The sequence below is a fragment of the Bos mutus genome, chromosome 15 (genome assembly GCF_027580195.1).
Source record: "Bos mutus isolate GX-2022 chromosome 15, NWIPB_WYAK_1.1, whole genome shotgun sequence".
NCBI classification, from domain to species: domain Eukaryota; kingdom Metazoa; phylum Chordata; class Mammalia; order Artiodactyla; family Bovidae; genus Bos; species Bos mutus.
The window spans coordinates 15,315,406-15,336,362 of NC_091631.1; the positions used below are offsets into that span (position 1 = coordinate 15,315,406).

The 20,957-nt window shown below is 46.2% G+C and overlaps 1 protein-coding gene across 1 annotated transcript in view; it reads right to left on the minus strand.

The window, feature by feature from the left end:
* PRR5L (proline rich 5 like) overlaps nucleotides 1–20,957 on the minus strand; it is a 78,907-nt gene that overhangs the window by 13,930 nt on the left and 44,020 nt on the right. The window contains 3 exon segments of the mRNA XM_070383543.1: nucleotides 62–202; nucleotides 5,399–5,490; nucleotides 10,062–10,119. Of these exon segments, the coding sequence (XP_070239644.1) occupies nucleotides 62–202; nucleotides 5,399–5,490; nucleotides 10,062–10,119 (291 nt within the window).

Sequence of the window (20,957 nt, forward strand, 5' to 3'; positions counted from 1 at the left end):
GGTGCTCCAGCCACAGGGGCCCTTTCCCTCATCCCTCAGTGACGTCTCCATCGCGCCTCACCTGCAGGATGAGCAACATCTGGACGATGGACGAGGGCAGCTGGGGCTGCGCTAGCAGCAGCAGGTCCTCCAGCTTCACCTTCAGCAGCACCAGGTCACGGAAGCCCAGCAGGGAAATCTGGCGGATGGTCAGCTCCTGACCCTGGTGGAAGAGAAGAGGCAGCAGCGGGACGTAAGAGCTTGTGGGATCTGTCACCAACCACATGGGAGCCAGGACCACAATCAGAGGGTGGGACTGGTGTCTCCAAGGCCCAGGGGGGCTGTTGAAGAGAAGAATATTTGACCCCTGTTCCTTCAGAATGAAAGCTTCATTTAAGATAAGGTATGACTCATGGGTTCAAAAGGATCCATGCACCCCAATGTTCATAGCAGCGTTATTTAACAGCTGAGACATGGAAACAGCCTAAATGCCCCTAGGCAGATGGCTGGACAAAGAAGCTGTGCACACACACACACACACACACACACTGGAACACTCAGTTCAGTTCAGTCGCTCAGTCATGTCCGACTCTTTGCGACCCCATGAATCACAGCACGCCTGGCCTCTCTGTCCATCACCAACTCCCGGAGTTCACTCAGACTCACGTCCATCGAGTCATTGATGCCATCCAGCCATCTCATCTTCTGTCGTCCCCTTCTCCTCCTGCCCCCAATCCCTCCCAGCATCAGAGTCTTTTCCAATGAGTCAACTCTTCACATGAGATGGCCAAAGTACTGGAGTTTCAGCTTTAGCATCATTCCTTCCAAAGAATACCCAGGGCTGATCTCCTTCAGAATGGACTGGTTGGATCTCCTTGCAGTCCAAGGGACTCTCAAGAGTCTTCTCCAACACCACAGTTCAAAAGCATCAATTCTTCAGAGCTCAGCTTTCTTCACAGTCCAACTCTCACATCCATACATGACCACAGGAAAAACCATAGTCTTGACTAGATGGACCTTTGTTGGCAAAGTAATGTCTCTGCTTCTCAATATGCTATCTAGGTTGGTCATAACTTTTCTTCCAAGGAGTAAGCGTCTTTTAATTTCATGGCTGCAGTCACCCATCTGCAGTGATTTTGGAGCCCCAAAAAATAAAGTCTGACACTGTTTCCCCTGTTTCCCCATCTATTTCCCATGAAGTGATGGGACCAGGTGCCATGATCTTCGTTTTCTGAATGTTGAGCTTTAAGCCAACTTTTTCACTCTCTACTTTCACTTTCATCACTACTCAGCCATAAAAAGAATGGAATTTTGCCATTTGCAACAATAAGGATAAATCTGGAGGGTATTTATGCTAGGTAAAATCAGACAGATAAAGACAAATGCTGTACCTTATCACTTACAAAACAAACTAATGAATATAACGAAACAGAAACAGACTCATAGAGAATAAACTGGTGGTTACTAGTGAGGAGAGGGAAGGGGCAGGGGTAACACAGGGCTAGAGGATGGACAGGTACAAACTACTAGGTATAAAAGAAATAAGCCACAAGGATATATTGTACAGCACAGGGAACATAGCCAATATTTTACAATAACTTTAAATGGAGTACACTCTATAAAAACACTGAATCACTATATTGTAAACCAATATTGTATCACTGTAAACTAATACTGTGAATCAATTATATGTCAATAAAAAAAGTAAGGTGTGACTCAACCTGCCTAAACGACGCAAAGGTGACACAAGGCCATATATTGAGGGTCGTGCTGGGCTGTGAGTGAGGAAGGAGGAAGAGGAGGAAACAAGAGGAAAGATAGACAGCGCCTCCCTACACTCAAGGCTGTGTCCTCAGCTTCAGCCATTCAATATTTGTGGACCTATCGTATGCCAGGCAAAGAAGGAAATATAGGACCTGTTAAGACTCTTCTGCCAATGCAAGTAACAGAGGAAGGAAAATCACTGAAGACGTAGAAGAAAAGGATTTGTTCAACCACGTAGATAGGGGCTGAGGATGAAAATAGTGACTGATAATTGTAAGAGCTCATCCTTATCTTAGGAAGGCTAAGTAAGACCCTTACCTCTGACCATGTGCTGGGCTTGATTCTCAACATGCCAGATATAAATGGCACGTTTGATCCTCATGACCACTTCTGAGATAGATATCGTAATAAAACCCAATCCACAGAAGAACAACCCTATACCCAGACTGACAGGAATTTACCCAAAGTAGAGCTGGATCTCAAAGATAAAGTATTTGATTCTAGAGCTCCTAAAGTTTCCCAAAACAGAAAGGGAAAGGAGGGCCCATTCCCAGACACTCCTTTGCATGTGTGTACACAGCACATACCCCAATTGGCTGCTCTTAGAGAAGATGAGATATCATCAGGGTATCCTCCCAAAGGGATGTGGCCTCCCATTCCTCAAGTTGGTCAAGACTTAAGGAAGCTTTGCACTTCCTATAACTCCTTAGGGTTTAGAGAAACACGGGCAAGAGTGGTTTTGCCATTCTCACAGCCCCCTACTCTCCAGTCCCAAGAGATACACCCCACCCACACCTCACAGGCTCAGTTTAACCATTTCTTCTCTTAAAATTTTTTTCTTTAGTTCTAAGTTCTTTTTTTGGGGCTGCCTGAAACACGTAGGATCTTAGTTCCCTGACCAGAGATCAAACCCATGCCCCTGGAGTGGAAGCATGGAGTCTTAACCACAGACCACCAGGGAAATCCCTAACCACTCCTTCTTGATTGCCTTCCCTGGCCACCCCCAATGGTAGTGGTCCCCCACCTTTCCCAAGGTCCTACAATTTCTATTCTTTGCACCACATCTTAGCAGTTGGCACTGACTGCCTATCTCATAAGTGTCTGTGCCCTTGCTTCCTCTCCAGGACTCCATTCACTCTACAAGACAGAAAAAGGCAGGCAAGTTTCTACACCCTTGAATACTGTGGGCACTCAAACACCTTTATCCAGTGAGGAAGCAGGTCTCACGCAGACACTTATGCAGGAAGTTAGTGTCTAGACTAACAGACACCCCGAGGGTGTTATTACCAGTAGTAAGAGCCCAGGGGTTCTCCAAGTGGGGTATCTGTATCAGCAGCAGCACTTGGGAAATTGTGGGTGGGCGAGGTGGATGGGGCAACAGCATATGTTGCAACATCTTACAGTTTTTCTTAAAAAAAAAAAATTTTTTTTTTTTTTACTTAATTATTTAGCTGCTCTGGGTCTTAGTTACAGCATGCACAATCTTCACTCTTCATTGCTGCATGCGGGGATCTTTAGTTGTGACATGTGAACACTTAGTTGCAGCATGAGGGATCTAGTTCCCTGACCAGGGACTGAACCCTGGCTCCCCTGCACTGGGAGCATGGAGTCTTAGCCTCTGAACTACCAAGGAAGTCCCAGATCTTACAATTTTTTAAGAGAAGCAGGACAGTGTCATCCTCAGATCCACACAACTGGGCTCCTGCCTGAATCTGGGGCTAAGGGAGCCCTTCTTGACCCTCCAATACCAGGGCCAAGCCCACTCAGCTTCCTCACTCCCCATTCTAACTCCATCTAGTGGGGAATTCCCTGGCAGTCCAATGATTAAGTCTCTGAGCTTCCACTGCAGGGGGTGAGGGTTTGATCCCTAATCTCCTGGTCAAGGAACTAAGATTCTGCATGCCTCAAAGCACGGTGAAAAAGAGAAAAAACCCATCTGGGTATCTCTATCTTGGAATTCCCTGTAGACACAGGGAATCTTAAGAAGGACCTAGGTCTACACCCCTTCTCCAGTAGGGCTGCCAAATAAACCAGAGGCTGTCCAGTTACATTTGAATAACTTTCTAGTATAAGTATGTCCCAAATATTGCATTGTTTATTGTTTATCTGAAATTTAACTAGGCATCCTGTAGGTCAATTTGTGTTATCTGGCAACCCTGCCTCCCAAGCATGTCGTCTTAAGACCCACTGCTGGCCAAGGAGTGAGTATTGCAGCAAAGGGACAAGTCTGTGGACACAGAGGGTGAGCCATCCACAGAAAAGCTATAAATCCTCTCATGGGGGCGCAGCGGGGAGCAGGGATGGGATGAAAAGAGCAGTGGGCTGCAGGCCACACGCTTCTACTGGAATTGTTAGGGGCAAACTGGAATTGGAAAAAGGGACTCTGAAGGCGTAATCTTCTGATTTTAAAATATTTGACATGTATTTAAAAGAACCCAGAATTCCTTTAAAACAGCATTCAGAGCAAACAAAGCCCGTGGGCCCTTACCTCTGGTACAAGGTAATTCCTATCAATGGCTTCACATCTAATCTAACCTGATTGCATGCTGCTACTGCTGCTGCTGCTAAGTCGCTTCAGTCGTGTCCGACTCTGTGCGACCCCATAGACAGCAGCCCACCAGGATCCCCCATCCCTGGGATTCTCCAGGCAAGAACACTGGAGTGGGTTGCCATTTCCTTCTCCAATGCATGAAAGTGAAAAGTGAAAGTGAAGTCGCGCAGTCGTGTCCAACTCTTTGCGACCCCATGGACTGCAGCCTACCAGGCTCCTCCGTCCATGGGATTTTCCAGGCAAGATTACTGGAGTGGGGTGCCATTGCCTTCTCCGAACCTGATTGCATGCGAAGCCTTAACCCCAATGGGAAGAGCTATTGTGAGCACACAGCAACGGAAGCCTATGACAGACATGTACACTTTGGAGAAGAACATCTATTGGTCAGTCTGCCTGAGGGCGTGTCTATTCTCACCAGGCACTGACCAATCCTGTTCTTGGCCCCTGCAGCAGGGTAGAGGGAAACCAGCACATGGTAGAAATGAGCTGAGCTCGCAGAATAAGAAGCATAAGAGATGCTGTTCATCTCGTACTCTAAATTCCTCATTCTGCAGGAGATGAAACGGAGCCATGCTCAGAGACGGGAAATGAGTTTGCCTACACTCAACTACAGATTCCTAGTCCGCAGTTCTTTCTGCTACATCATGGGCCTTCTCGTCTTCAGGAAATCGCTTACGGAGAGCAAGGAACACTACTCCTTTCCCGGAATTTGGGAGTCACAGGAAACTTGCCAGACCACTATGCTTCAAAGAAAGTGGGGAGGGGAAAAAAGGAAAGAAAAGGGAAAAAAGTCTCCTTCCCCCATCTTCCCTTATTTCTGAAAAGAAGAAACAAACCACTCTAAGAAGATACAGACATCCTCAAAACCAAGAAGGAAAGGAGAGCCTACAAATTGCTAGGTATGCATGCACTGTTCGCTGCTTGAGGTTAGATGCTAAATATAGAACAGAGTGCCTTCCAAAGATGTCCGAGGTCCTGATCCAACTCGGGCAGTGCCCAGGCTCCTGGTTTTCCCTCATTCGCTGGCAGGCCCCAGGGGGCACCGGTCAGGGAGTAAGACAGACTGCCCAGGCCGGCAGGAGATCGTTCCCCAGTGAGACTGACCTGAACTGGATAGAATATGGCCTGCAGGGTGGGGAGAGTCTCAGTGAAGAAGTGGTCCCAGACTTCAGCCAGAACCTCAATGCGATTTTCACCTACACAAGGGCGAGAAGATGGGAGGGGAGAAAGAAAGAAAAGAATGTGGTCATTACTCACAGGAGTGGTTGGGAGGCAGTTCCTAGTCAAATGGAGCACAGGCGGGGGTGTTGCGGGGGAAAGCTCATTACCTATATTGGATCTCTAAGTGCTACTACAGTAAACATGGAATTGGATGGGAAGATGGTCAAGAATATGCAAATATGCCTTCTCTCCCTTAGTCTACAAAAGGGAGCTGAATTTTGAAAAGCACATAATTGCAATCATCATGAGAATGGTTACAACATGATCAGGCCCTGTGCTAGACTATTATCTATAAGTAATCTCATGAATGGATGTTATTACCCTGCTTTATAGCTCAGACATGCCAGGTATCTGGGCTCAAAGGAACACAGGTAGAAGGCCAAGCTGGGCTTCCAGAACCCATGTTCTTGCCAGTATAATCCAGCAAGATCAAGTGCACAGTTAAATATTATCTTTTTTTTTTTTTTTGCAATCACTAAGACACTGGTTTTTCAGTCTAGATTTGAGCTATCACTTGAGAAAGATGGAAAGAGGACTTAGAAACTATCACCTGCACCCACTGTAACTGGAAAGGCATTACTCTCTGAACGGTCATCTGCAAAACACAGCCACCTCCTGACGCCGTGTCTATCCACACCCCCGGGATCAGGAAGCCCAGCCCTGGCCAAGCACTCCCCCCAGGCTAGATGGACACAGGTCACCCAACACCACCGGAAGGCTGTTTGAGGAACTTTTGCACCTGCAGGAAAGGCAGGCACTGGCAGAGGGGAGTCGGCACGGTGGCTGCTGTTTAATGACCTAGATAGCAGAGCTGATTGGGCACTGTCTCTGCCCAGCTGAGGCAGGGAAACTGGGTCAGCCGAGATTAAACACTGAGAGATGCGTCTGGCAATACATTGCCAGATCCACTGAACAGATCTTGAAAGATTCACTTAGTGATGTCCATCTATTAGTTTAACGGACAACAAAAGCAGTGGCTGCGAGAGAGAACAGAATGAAGCCATGACTTTTAAGTGGCAGGACCAAAGATGTGCCGATTTTAAAAGGTCAGAGTGAAATACACCAGGGAAAATGCAAATCCATAACACCCTCTACTCTCCTTTGTAATTAGCCAAGAGCTAATTCCACTCTGGTGGAATCACTCATTCACTTCTCTGTCTCCTCCACTAGAACGGAAGTAATGGCACCGCCCTGTCTTCCTGCTCACCTTTCTATTTCTAGTGCTTAGCATGGTGCCAGACACATTGGTGATTCACTCTTTGGAAATCTTTGATTGAATGAATGGCAAGTATTAAGTATATAGGTTTTTGTAAATGCCAAGGCTGGTGAGTGGAAGGAGGTTACCTTTTAACCCAAATACGGGACAGGACAGAGCAGGCAGGACTTAATAGTCAGCTCCAACATTTTCCTTTCCTCTTAGATAAAGAAAACCACACCATGGCAACCTGGCTGGGGAGAGTCTATTTTCTTCTTCTGTATCTTCATCCTCTTCTGAATTCCCCTTCTAAGTGAATTTTATTTCAGCCCCTTACACTCACCATCCTCCCTCCATGCCACAGGGCTTTTGCACATGCTAGTTCCTTTGTCGAGACTATTCTCTGCCTTCTCTCTTTGCCTAACCTACATCAGTTTATCTTCATAAACAGAAGATGTATTCATCTTCTTCATAGTTTCAACTCCAGCATCACTTCCACAGGAAAGTCTCCCCCATTGGTCAAACCCCCCTGTTATGGATTGTATTCTTAGTACTTGTCTCAGTTACAGTTTTATATTTGGTGGTGATTTGATTAATACATGTCTCCACTACAGGCTGTGAGCACCTTCAGGATTTGTAATCCTATGAAGTTTTGCTCACCACTGTGTTCTCAGCACCTAGCAAAGCACCTGGCATAATAGATAATCAATAAATGTCTGAATGAATCAATCAGTCACCATCCTCTTTTCAAAGGCAGGTTTGCTAGTTCACTGCAGGGAGGAGTCAGGAAATCAAGAGGACAGTTTGCAACATTGGGGCATGCTGGTGCCTAAAGCCAACATGAACCCCAACACTTGGAGAGAGTGTCTCAAAGGAGAAAAGGCTATGCCATCTCCTTTACTGATGGCCCTTACCCTGAGCCTTCCATCACAGAGACGAGCAGAGGCCCTGCCGACTAGAAAGATAGGACAGAAAGCCTGCTGCTCAGTGCTCCTCCTACTTTCTCCCCTTCACCTCCAAGACTGAGTACTCATTGGCACATGTAGTCATCATTCAACCCAGCAATGGGAAGGTGCGTCTCCTGGGAACCTGGGTCTAATTGTCAGCTTCAAACTTCAGAGAGGAATGGAGGTTTTGGAAAATGTTCAGAGAAGAACATCAGAGAGACAAGCTAAACAGAGTAGCCTGGGGAGGAAAGAGTTAATGGGAGGACGTGACTCTACCTCCAAGAACAGCCCCCAAGTCAAGGGCTTAGTCCTCTACAAAGATGAAAAGGGTCTGGATGGAAGCTTCTAGATGATTATCTTATTAAAAACTGTCCTCTAATTGCCACAGAGGTTTAGATCAGAGGTGTACAGAATAAGTCTGAGAAATTCTTTAAAGCCAAGGTCACTAAAGCTCTAGAAAATATTACTGAAACTAACAAGGCATATTCTCCCTACGAAAGAGAACCACATAGCTAGGGGCTGCCTCTGTCCTTTCTGCAGCCATCAGTCAGGGTGGACGTGTATAAGTCAGGTCGATAAAGTACAGGTTATTCAATGATAAGACAGATTCCAAACTTGATTTTATAGCAAAACACGTTCATCCAATAAAATCTTTCTTGGAGTTATAACATACAAAATTAACATGTAGAGATGTTCTGGTTGAAGATGTAAGAGTGCCTTCACTGTGCAGAAAGGACCCTGCCGCCCAACCTGCAGGACAAGAAGGGACCCAGCAAGAACATCCCGGCCACTGCTCTCCAGTCACGCTTTGGAGCAGAAACACAGAAACTTGGATGCTCTTGTTTCTCCTATCAAGCTCTGCACCTGAGTGTTCACTCTGAATGTAGTTATGTTGAGTGTCACCTGGGTGACAGACCGTCAGCTTTCCCTTTTAAGGTCCCTTGAATCTCTAGTTTTGCTCAGGATCTCATTCATAACTCTGGTTATCCACATTTCCAGGAGCATATAACTCTCAAATAACTCCCCAAATGACTTACAAACAACGTGGTCGAAGACGTGGAAGCCACCCACCTTTCACGCCTAGGTACTAGCCCCACTCCAAAATGCAAAAAGGCCATGAAGCACTCAACATAATTGCATTCGAGGGAAACAAGGCTGCAGGTTCAGTCAACTCTTGAGTAGACAGAGGTTAATTTCGAACCTCTGGTTTTTCAAAGTTTTGGTGAGCACTCACTGGGTGCTGGGCCCTGGGACTTTCCAGGGTCAGTTTCTCATTTTTCTTCCTACTTTGGCTTTCCAGGAGACACAGACACAAGTGTCTTTCCCAGAGAAGGGGAAGAGAAAAAAGGATGGTCCACTGCCTGATACATCTGAATCTAGAAGTAAACTTGATCAACAGTAGAGGTCTCTGGGCTGGAGTAGAAAAAAAAGAAGGAACCAGTATGCATACCTACTATGTGCCAGGGACAGCACTGTGCTGGTTCTACTCCCATATCCCGTACAATCCCTACCTCCATTTTATCATTTAAAACATTATTTGAAAAACCAAGACTCAAAGCAACGAGAAACTTTCCAAAAGTCATCCAAGAAGTAGTGGCAAGCTGCAACCAGGATCCACGTTGACGGGAGCTGACAGTAGCCATCAGTGGAGCCATGGGGTCTATTGGCCAACTCTTGTCTTCATCCCAGCTCCCAGCTCCATCCAATGCCTTTCTATCAGTTAGACTCTAGAATCTTTTAAGGCTGGGGAAATTTTCTTTGCTTATTAAATCTTACCCCACTGAGTGGGTGCCTGCTAAGTCTCCCTCAAATGAGTGGACCATCTGACAGATACGACCTCAAGAGACAGTGAAAGTCTGCTCAGTCATGTCTGACTCTTTGTGACCCCATGGACTGTAGCCTGCCAGGCTCCTCTGTCCATGGAATTCTCTAGGCCAGAATACTGGAGTGGGTAGCCATTCCCTTCTCCAGGGGATCTTCCCAACCCAGGGATCGAACCCAGATCTCCCACATTGCAGGCAGATTCTTTACCATCTGAGCCACCAGGGAAGCCCCAAGAAACAGTACAAAGGTCAATAGGAAATAGCCTGGATCAGACCAGAGGGAACAGGATCTACAGTATAATGTATTCCTTCAAAGGAGACTCCTGGCATACATCTTTTGAAAACCAGCCCTTATGGGGGTCTCCCAAGAGGCCACCCTAATTCCCCCTCATTTCTCAAGCAGTCTGACTTGCACTGCCAGGAGTGACTCAAACTGAAACGCTGCCGCCTAGCTGGAGAAGAGGTGGCTGGGGTGACTCACGCGCTTGGAGCCTGCCTCTCTTGGACAGACTCATTTCATCTGTCCAAGCATCAAAGGCTGAGTCAGAGTTCCCACCAGATGGGGGCTGCCTTGTACTTGCCTTCACACAGCTTGATCTTCTCCTCCACGAACAGCAGTCCTTTTGCTAGAAGCTGGTTCTGCCAAAAGAGAACAGAGGACACAAGACTTCACTGCGTGACTAACCCTTGTCCACTCTAGGCGGGTGAAGGCATGGAGTTCTAGGCACTTGGACACTGTCATGCCTCCAGGCTGAAGAAGCCTTCGATCCTCTAGGAAGGCTGAGGCTTCGGGAGGAGTCAGCGAGACAGTCCGTCACGAAGGAGACGAAAGCCAAACCCAACCGGCATTCCCATCCCTCCAACCAGGGAAGATGTGACCACAAGCTTGGCTGGACTGTCTGGAAGGACTAGGGTGGACACCCAATGTCCTTTGAGCCCTTCATATAAACTCAGAAAGTGGAGCGTGGAGGCAATGGAAAATTATGCAGAAACGATAGACTTTTTATAAAAACTGACGGTTTCTCAAGCTAGCATGAAAGAGACGGCCTGCAAAATTTTAAGCAGCAGTGAGTATATGTCCCTCAGTGAGTGAGTGCATGAGAAAGTTGTGGGAAAACAGAGTAAGAAGAAGTCCCTTTGCAATTGCAACTAACAACTGTTTTGCAGATATCACAGGATATTTATTCTTCGTCTCATCTAATTCTGACCCTCCCAATAATCTGATCAAGTTGGTGCTATTACCCTCTGACTTTACTGATGGTCAGGGTAGACTTGCCCACAGGAGACAGACTCAATCTTCCTGGCTCCACCAGCCATGTTCTTTTTACTCTGCCTTGCTACCTTCCAGTAGGTCTTCCCACCCAGATCCCCTTCTTCCCTCAAAAGGCTACAGCTGGTCCCACACAATGCAGGCAGCTTTTCCAAAGGTCACAGAATCTCAGAGATGCCTCACCACTTACCTCACATCTTTAGATAATCAAAGGCCTATGCTTATGGCGTGGGGGATCCACAGTGGTATATATCCTATCAAAAACCTATGCATTTCTTAGTGTTCTCCTTTAGAAAAACCTAAAACCCTGTTACCATGATGGTGAGCGTGTACATGGCAGAGAGGAAAGATCAGACAGGTGTTCAAGTCCAGCTCAGCCACTTTCTAGCTGTGTGATCTTGGGCTTCCTTTCCTGAGTCCTGAGCCCCCTCATCTGTAAACTAGCATCACACCAGCAATATCATAAAGTTCTTATAATATTATAAATATACACACAGGGACTTCCCTGGTGGTCCAGTGGTTAAGACTCCAAGCTGCCAATGCTGTGGGCGTGGGTTCGATCCCTGGTTGGGGAACTAAGATTCCACATGATGTGTGGCACAGCCAAAAGATTAAATACACACACACACACGCACACAGTAATCAATGGTAATGGGCAGTGACGACAATAGTTGCTCTCTTAACCCAACTATCTTCACGAAAGAACAGGTGGGTAAAGAGATTCGATAATGAATGGACCCACATCAAACATATTAAAGTAGTTTATCAAAAGCACTATCACATTCCTGTGACTAATACATATATATGGAATTTTAGAGACCCAATTAAAATTTCCAGGCTATAACCTAATTTGAAAACTAATTAGCCATCATTTAGTTTCAAGATGGAGTCCCAACTCAAAGTTACAGTGACATCCTATGGGAGTCCACCAACTCTGTTAAAGGGAAAAAGATCAATTCCTTTCCTAGGAATGATGGAACAGACAAGTAATGACAGTGAAAGTCTGTGTCCTCTGCCTTCCACCAAGCACACGAATCCCAGAAGCAAGAAAAACACCACAGCACCACTGAGATGATCACAATCAGGACTTTGTGCCACCTTAGCTGGGCAGGAATGGATGGCACAGGTGTTTCCAGATGTAACCAACCCCCAGCAAATGGCTCTGAGCAAAAATCCCAATTCAGGCCTGAAGTCTGTGCCCTGGTCCCTTTCACTGGCCCAGAGGATGTCTTAGGAGGTCCCCAGGCGCTCTGTTCGAGGAGTCCTGATGCCTTGCTCTCCATCACTGCCTCCATTGCCAACACGGGTACCCCAGCCTTCTTCCAAAATAGCCACAAATCCTCCTTAATTTCAAGTTTCTGAGATTTACCTCCAAATGTACGAGAGACTCCTCCCTGTGATGCAGGTTTCATCGTTATGTTCCTGCACTGTAATTATTTACATTTAAAGGTGAGGGGTGTCCAAGGCACCAAGAGAAATAAAAGCCTAGTCCAGGTTGTATCATTAGTCAGTAATAGTCAATATATCCCATGCGTCAGGATTTTAGGTTCTTAGGGGTGAGGACCATGTAATTTAGGTTACCTGGCTTGGAGAACAATGCTTAAAACATGGTAGAAGCTAATAAATATTCACTGAGTACATATTGCCTGTTTGGATGTTAGAGACCATTTTTGCTTTTAAGAAATCAAGGTAAGAGAATGTTTTTAAGAGAGAAAGTGACGTAAGTCCCTAAAATTCTAGTACGAAATAGGCTGTGTGCTCAGTCGTGTCCTACTCATTGTGACCGTAGCCCACCAGGCTTCTCTGGCCATAGAATTTTCCAAGCATAAATACTGGAATGAGTTGCCATTTCCTACTCCAGGGAATCCTCCCAACCTAGGGATTGAACCCAAGTCTCCTGGGCTCCTGCATTGGCAGGTGGATTCTTTACCACTGAGACATCTGGGAAGCCAAAATTCTAATACCCTTAGGCATTTGTACATTTTGCTCTTATTTTACAAATGGCATTTTATTCCCTTGATGAAAACTACTTTGCATCTTACTAGACAAACTTTAAAACATGGCATAGGCTCTCCTTCCTACTCTTTTCCAGGTCCTCCCCCTACAAGGAGACATTTGGGGAAACTTTTTTTAAAACTAAGGAAGTCATTTGTGTATTATGGAAGAAATGGAAAAGAAAACATTCTTGTTAAATTTCTCATGATACATAGCATAGAAATTCTGTAGCTTAGATTAAAATAAGAGTAACAGAAACCTGAGGTGAAAAGGGGCCTTAAGAATCATCTAGTCATTCTCACCTCTCGCCAGCCCTGTGATCCAAATCAAATGGTCACACACAGTTTCAGTAATTTTTTAGGTTGGACTCATTTTCCAGAAAGCTAAAGCACATTTCAAAAGCATCTTAAAGAAAGCATTTTTACTCCTAGGCTTTGTAGATTTTGCTCTTATTTTACAGTTGAATAAACTGCAACTAGAAGTACAATCTCCAGCTTTTATTTGGCACGTGCTAAGTGAACTCGATCTTTTGGGCTAGCCTGGCCCTCAGCCCCACCTCTCTGGAGAGTCGCCCGCCACCTACTCAGTGACACTCGGCCCCCTCTTGCATGCTTGAGCCCTTTGAACCCAGCCTTCATCTCCGGCTACACTGATTGGCTGGATGCCCACCCTCCGACCCACCTAAGTCTCAAACTGAGCCAATCACTTGCTCTCCTGGGAACTGTAATCAACCAGGCCCCCTTTGATCCAAAGGGCCCTGTAATCCTAAGGTCCCAGTGCTTTGAAAGGACTTATGCTCTGCAGTTGCCTTCCTCACTTTGTAATATTTTTTATTTTTTAAATCTGTTTTTTAAAAGAGAAGGCTGACGGGGCAATGGAGCTCACCCCAGGGGCTTGACTTCAGCTCACTTGTGGTCTTGTCTCCTACAGCCACCCCCGGAGGGGGGATTTAGGTCCCTGCTCCCCACCCCATGCTGTTCCTTGCCCTGCCAATCTCCCCTGCCCTGCCCCACCACTGCTGTCATCCTACTCCTAAGGCGATGACAGGGTCACGTCGGTGGGGGCCCAGGCCTGGTGCCTTACAGCATCTTGCAGAAAGCCAGGTGGCAGACCTCCCTGCCCTGGCCTGGCAAAGCTCTGGCTCGAGTGCTGGTGACTCAGTGGAGGCCTCTTGACCACCCCTGATCTATGTACCGAGACCGTGAAGGTTATAACTCTTGGGGGTCCCCTGTCCATGGTGGGTGGCAGCTGCAGGTCCATGGGAAGGGAAGTGCCTTCCACGCCCCGGTAGCAACCACATTTGCATTCTGCGTCTGCAAATGATGAAGCCCACCCTGTCTGCTGATCACTGCACCCAGGGACACACCAACTGGACATCTGTGCAGCTTAAAACGGCTGAGACTTAAAGAAAAAAGAAGAGAAAAACAGCCTGGATTCAGAGAGCTATCCTGTCTTTCTAAGCGTCTGTTCCCCCTGGCCTCACCTGCCAGTATTCCCAGCCCCAGATAAACACCTGACTCTAGAAGGTGCTGAGAAAATGTACGGGAACAGAGCTGGAGAAGATCCCGACTTTCCTCTTGTCCCACTCCCTGCCCAGTGGCACCAACCCCATCACCTCCCAACCCAAAGGCTTTGAGCCAAAGAACCAGTTATATTCAATAGCAGCCGCCTAGGAAATGGGCCAGTTGTTACTTAATGCAGCCCCCATAAATGAACTTGGACGGGGAATACATAGCCCTCTAATGAAGTGGCAGAGGATCCAGAAGGGAAAAAAAAAAAAAAAAACAGCTGACCTGTGTTTATGAAGATGTTGAAAATGGGCTGCCAGCAGAAAAACAAGGCTCCAGGGAAAAAAAACGCAACAAAACAAAACACAAGGGTGTCTGTGGAAAAGTATCAAAACTATGCAGTCTTCAGCTCATCCTGGGTAATCCTGGAGAGTGGGCAGAAGGAGCTGGGGAGGACAGAGGAGAGAGTGGGCCTGTGACAACTGCAGAGCTGCTCCCTGACCCGGCCAGAAGGGCTCCGAAAAATGAAGAACCAACAAGCTAGGAGTTGGGGTGAATGATGCTACTCCCACACAGGGTAGGAGCTCTGTAAATGCTTAAGGCTGCTAACCATCCATTGCTTCTGGTGCTTTAGCAGTGATGATGACAGTAAGAACAGAAAGGATGACAGGAGGGATAACACTGGTTTTTACTCTTTGTCAGGCACTGTTTTGTACCCTTAGAATGCGTGATCTCACTTTACCGTTGCCACAAACTGAGGCCCTTTATACAGAAGAAGAAACTGAGGATCAGAGAAGTGAAAGTGAAAGTCACTCTGTCGTGTCTAACTCTTTGCGACCCCATGGACTAAACAGTCCATGGCATTCTCCAGGCCAGAATATTGGAGTGGGTAGCCTTTCTGTTCTCCAGGGGATCTTCCCAACCCAGGGATTGAACCCAGATCTCCCGCACTACAAGCGGATTCTTTACCAGCTAAGCCACAAGAGAAGCCCAAGAATACTGGGGTGAATAGCCTATCCCTTCTCCAGCAGATCTTTCCGACCCTGGAATCAAAATACGGTCTCCTGAATTGCAGGCAGATTCTTTACCAACTGAGCTATCAGGGAAGCCCTGAGGTTCAGAGAAGCAACTAGCAAACGTGAGACCAGAACTGGCATTCAGGTTGGTTGGAATCCAAAGCCCAAATCTTTCCCCCAGCATATGACTCTGTTTTACTTCAGCAATGATGATAAAAAAAAAAAAAAATACTAAGGTGAACAGCTATCATTCCTTGATGGCTCAGTTTGTATTATACAAAGCACTTAATATATGTCATCTCCTCTAGTAACTGGCAACAATCTTTGGAAGTAGGTACTGTGATTACAGCTGCTGCTAAGTCGCTTCAGTCGTGTCCGACTCTGTGAGACCCCATAGACGGCAGCCCACCAGGCTCCCCCTCCCTGGGATTCTCCAGGCAAGAACACTGGAGTGGGTTGCCATTTCCTTCTCCAATGCATGAAAGTGAAAAGCGAAAGTGAAGTCGCTCAGTCGTGTCCAACTCTTAGTGACCCCATGGACTGCAGCCCACCAGGCTCCTCCGTCCATGGGATTTTCCAGGTAAGAATACCGGAGTGGGGTGCCATTGCCTTCGTGATTACAGCTAGATTATCACTGAGAAAACTGAGTTTCAGAGAGGCTAGGTAACATGCCTACAGTCACACAGCCAGAAAGTGTTCTGGCAAGGACTGGGATTCATACCTTCCCAGCAGAAAGGCTGGTGGTTTTAGGCATCACACTCTTCTGCCCAGTCAGTTGGAGAGATTTTTAATGCCCTTGCCCACAAAGGAAAATAGATGAGATCCATCTGGTTCAGATATGGTGGGGAGGTTGGCTTGGCAATTTCAGGCTATGTAACCAGGTTCCACCAAAACTTTCATTCGTCTGGGTCATTGCTGCTGCCCAATCCTGCTACAGCTTCTCAACTTCTGCCTCTCCAAAAGGGCTTTCCTGGGGCTTCCCTCTCCGCTGTGCTAAGTCTCTTCAGTCGTGTCCAACTCTGAGACCCCATGGACTATAGCCAGGTTCCTCTGTCCATGGGATTCTCCAAGCAAGAATACTAGAGTGGGTTGCCATGCCCTCCTCCAGGGGATCTTCCCAACCACATTTTATATCCAGCAAGGCACACATCTGGCTCCCAGATAGATTCTATTGCCAGATAAGACATTCTTTCCTACCCCAGAAGGATTTGGCAGGATGTCACTCTGCCCACCAAGAACTTGTATTAACCAATAATTCTAGTTCACGCATTTGTTTTCAGGGACAGCAATGTCTACAGAGGTTGTTGTCATTGGCATCAAGCCGATAATGGATTCATGGGTCACCTCCATTTTTTTCCCCTTTTGTGACTTTGAAAGTACAGCCATCATCTCTAAGGATGTCTACATTTCCTGTGAACCTGGATGTCTTCCTAGATAAGCAATAAAAAGTCTTATAAACAAAACTCACCCCCAGGCCCAAAGAGTTCTTAATAAACCAATGTGTAGGAGTGATGAGACCAGAGAGAAAGCCCCAGATGGGAGACTGAAGACAATTTAAAACTTGGTACAAATGCTAATTCTTCATTTAGCATCATTTTGCTGGTAAAATTCACTGAAAGGGTGAATTAGGGCTTTTTTCAAGTTATTTTATGAGGAAGCAGGAAAACAGTCCCATGTCTGTTTTGCTAGATACTGAAAAATATAAAGTTTAAAAGCATTGAAATTTTTCTTCTCCGGGGTTTTTCAGGGGATGTCTCCAGGGCATTTTTAACACTTAAATTATATAATCCAAAAGATTTTTTCCCGTGGCCGGATGGCCTGGGTTTGATCTATGCTCTACCTTTTACTGGGCTTCCCAGGAGGCATTAGTGGTAGAGAACCAGCCAGCCAATGCAAGAGATATAATTGACACAGGGTATGATCCCTGAGTCGGAAAGATCCCCTGGAGGAGGGCATGGCAACCCACTCCAGTATTCTTGCTGGAAAATTTCATGGACAGAGGAGCCTGGCGGGCTACAGTCCATAGGGTCACAAAAAGTCAGACACGACTGAAGCGGCTTAGCATGCACACTGTCTTTTACAAGTCGAATGATAGTGAATAACCTCTCTTTCCCCAAGTTCAGCTGCAATACGTGCTAAACAATAACAATGAAAATGTTCTCATCCTCTGTCAGGAGGACCACGTGACTTAGTGCAGGAATGGTTCTCAGATCAGGTCTCAAGACTTGAGCGCACACGAGAATCACCGAGGACTTGCTAAAACACAGACTGCTGGGCCGGACCCCACAGTTTCTGATTCAGTTCGTCTGAGGAGGGGCCGGAGGATTTGTTTATCTGACACTTTCTCAGGTGATGCTGAAAACGCAGGTCTGAGGACCACACTTTGAGAACCAACAGATTAGAACAATGCCTGACACATAAATGTTGGAAAACATTGGCTTTTGTTACTATGATGGTTATTTTTGTCTTCCTTTAGTTGTAGAACAGCCTCCGAGAAAGGCCCCCTGCTGCTTCCCAAGTCTAACAATACTCTTTAGCCTCAGTCTTTACTTCTCAGGCCACTGAAGTGCTAGATGTTTTCATGTGTCCAGCATGTCTTCCATCCCTTCTCACCCTGGTTCCCTAAACCCGTCTCCTGCCATTCCCAGCCTAGTCACCCAATTTCATCCATAATGGGTTTCCAAAAACATATACGCATGTGGAACAAGGCACTGACGTGTTATAAGGGGGAGTTCTGTTTCTATAGAGCATTAGATGATAAAATCCCTAATTACACCTCATTTTTGGTGCTCATCTTCAGGTGCTATATTTGCAGCATTTGGTATGTACATGTTCCTTCTTTAACAGTTGAACGTGTAATAATCTCGTCCGATGAAGCTACAGAGTTGCTGTTTCAGCATGTCCACAGATTTCTATCTTTCTCTCACTTATATTAAGATTTATGGTTATCCATTTCAAGACTCATTTTTCCATTTATCTCCATGAAATAGGAGGAAAGTCCAGTAAAAATATTCAAATAATTGCACAAAATTCAAGTAATTGCCGAGGAACTTAAGTACAGCAAAGCGGCTGGCTGGTGGGCAACCCCACAGAAGGCAGCCTGAAAGAGCCAGGGGTCATCCTGGAAGCCCCCAGACTATGCCAACTTTTTCTCTCCCTTCTCAGCAGCCAAGGGAAGCGTTTAGGCCACCCCAGTGTTCATAGACTCTGTACGTAAGTTAAGGCCTCTCTTCCAAGAGCTGGCCAAATTCAAAATGCAACCTCTAATGACCTTCTCACCGAAAGACATCATCCTCTCCCCATCTCTCCCATCTTCATCCTGGAGTTCAGCTCCTCTTGTTTAAAGCCCCTCTGGATCCTGGCTCCAGTTTCACCTTCAAAGCAGTACATGGGAACTGTCCCTCACTACCTGCGTGCTTGTATGCTAAGTTGCTTCAGTCATATCCGCTTTTTTGTGACCCTATGGACTGTAGTCCACCAGACTTCTCTGTCCATGGATTCTCCAGGCAAAAATACTAGAGTGGGTAGTCATTTCTTCCTCCAGGGGATCTTCCCGACCCAGGGATCGAACCCAAGTCGCTTATGTCTCTGGCAGTGGCAGGCTAGTTGTTTACCACTAGTGCCACCTGAGAAGCCCTCCTAATTTATCCTTTTTCCCATTTCAGGAATCACTCTAGCCTTCCCAAGTGGATTAAAGAAGAGTTTAAACTTTTGTACCCTATTCCATTTGGGTTTGAAAATTGCAAAAATTATTTCCCCCACTCTTTATTGCTTCTCCACCTTAATTTTTCTGGATTCTTACAAGCCCTATCTTTGTACCTAAACAATGTATTTATTCTGGGCCTGTTTTTAAGCCTTTACCTTCCACTCAGTGCTTCAGTTAACATAATGTTCTGTATTACCTGTATGGATGTATCTACAGCTCTGCACTTCAATTTCATACTCCATGGTGACCAGGACGCTTCTATGGGTCTCTCCTTCAGCTTCCTGCCACGTGCCACGTGCCCTTGATGAATCCTCTCTGATAATGGTGAGTTAATGGGAAACTTGCCTCCTGGGACTCACAGATATGAGAAGATGGAAACATTCTATCACACACTACTAGGCCATCTGTGACCTACTGACAAGTGTGGTTGCCAGATTTCCCCTTTTGCTAGGTAGTGTCTTGTTCAAGGGCTTCCCAGGTAGCTCAGTGGAAGAGAATCTGCCTGCCAATGCAGAAGATGCAAGAGACGTGGGTTCAGTCCCTGGGTTGGGAAGATCCCCTGGAGATGGAAATGGCAACCCACTCCATTATTCTTGCTGGGAAAAATCCCATGGACAGAGGAGCCTGGTGAGCTACAATCCTAGGGTCACAAAAGAGTCAGACACGACTGAGTGACTAAACAAAAAGAACAAATCTTGTTGAAAGTCACTGACTACACACTGAGTTTCTGTATCAAGCAAAACTCTGGTTGCACCAAAAGTAATTTAACTTTCTGGGCTTGAGGAAAAGCTTCCAACAGACACAACACAGCCAGCAGATGCAGAAACACAGAGTGCTATCTGCACTCTTCCCATCCCCACATCCCGAACCACTAAGGTACCTAATCAGTTAAGAGAAAAATGCAGAGCATTTCCTATCATCCATTTCCAGAGTTAAAAGAAACCAATTACCCGCCCAGGGCTGTCTCTAGGATAGAGTTCCTGTCGGAAACCCCAATTTTCCTTCTGGGCGCAATTCAAAACAGACCAAAGGATAAAGAAAATCAATACTGCAAATGTCAAAGATTTTTTCTGGCCGGTGTCTTCTAGAAATCTATCTGTGCTTTTGCCAGTCAAATGGGCTGTCTTCTCTGTGTGCAGGCATAAGATAAGCACCATTTTCCCACCTGTTTTCCTCCTTCCCTCACCTCGGGTCATTTTCATTATACTTCCCTGAAGACCATCTTTTTTTAAGCTGCAAAATGAGAATGTTCACTTTCAAAAGTGGAGCCCCAGTGATAGATTTTACAAACAGTAATCTCTGGGTTGGGGGTTCTGGGTACCAGGAAGCAGATCTCACTGCTGAGTACAGATGTCTGGGAGGGTGGTCATCTGATCCTCCACACAGAGGAGCCCACTCGTCACCTTACCCAACAGCCATGTCCATGGCATGTGGGTTGCAACAGTCCACCCCAAGATTTCATTCCTCACTTGTCCCCAGACCTTGCCCCTTCCTTCTTTCTGGAGGAACGCTCTTCCTGGAGCCCATCCTGACTGTCCCTCTTAAAACTACAGCTGATAACTGAGTGTGAAGGCTGAGGTTGCCTCTATCCGCCTTCCCTCCTGGATTTCCCTCTTCATCTGAAGAACTATTCTCGGTGTGGCTTTGAAACCAGACCATTACTAAGGGTGCCTGGCAAATGACTTTCCAAACCTGAGTCTCTCTTGAACCACCATCACCACTTGGCCACAACCAGGGCCGCTTACAGTTATTCCTGTATACTATTTTTCTTCAATCTATCCATTTTTTTCATTCTTTATTTTTAAAGATTTTTTTAATGTGGGCCACTTTAAAAGTCTTTATTGAATTTGTTACAATATTGCTTCTGTTTTATGCTTTGGTTTTTTGGCCCCAAGGCATGTCAGATCTTAGCTCCCTGATCAGGAGCCCACACCCCCTGCATTAGAAAGCGAGGTCTTAACCCCTGGACCACCAGGGAACTG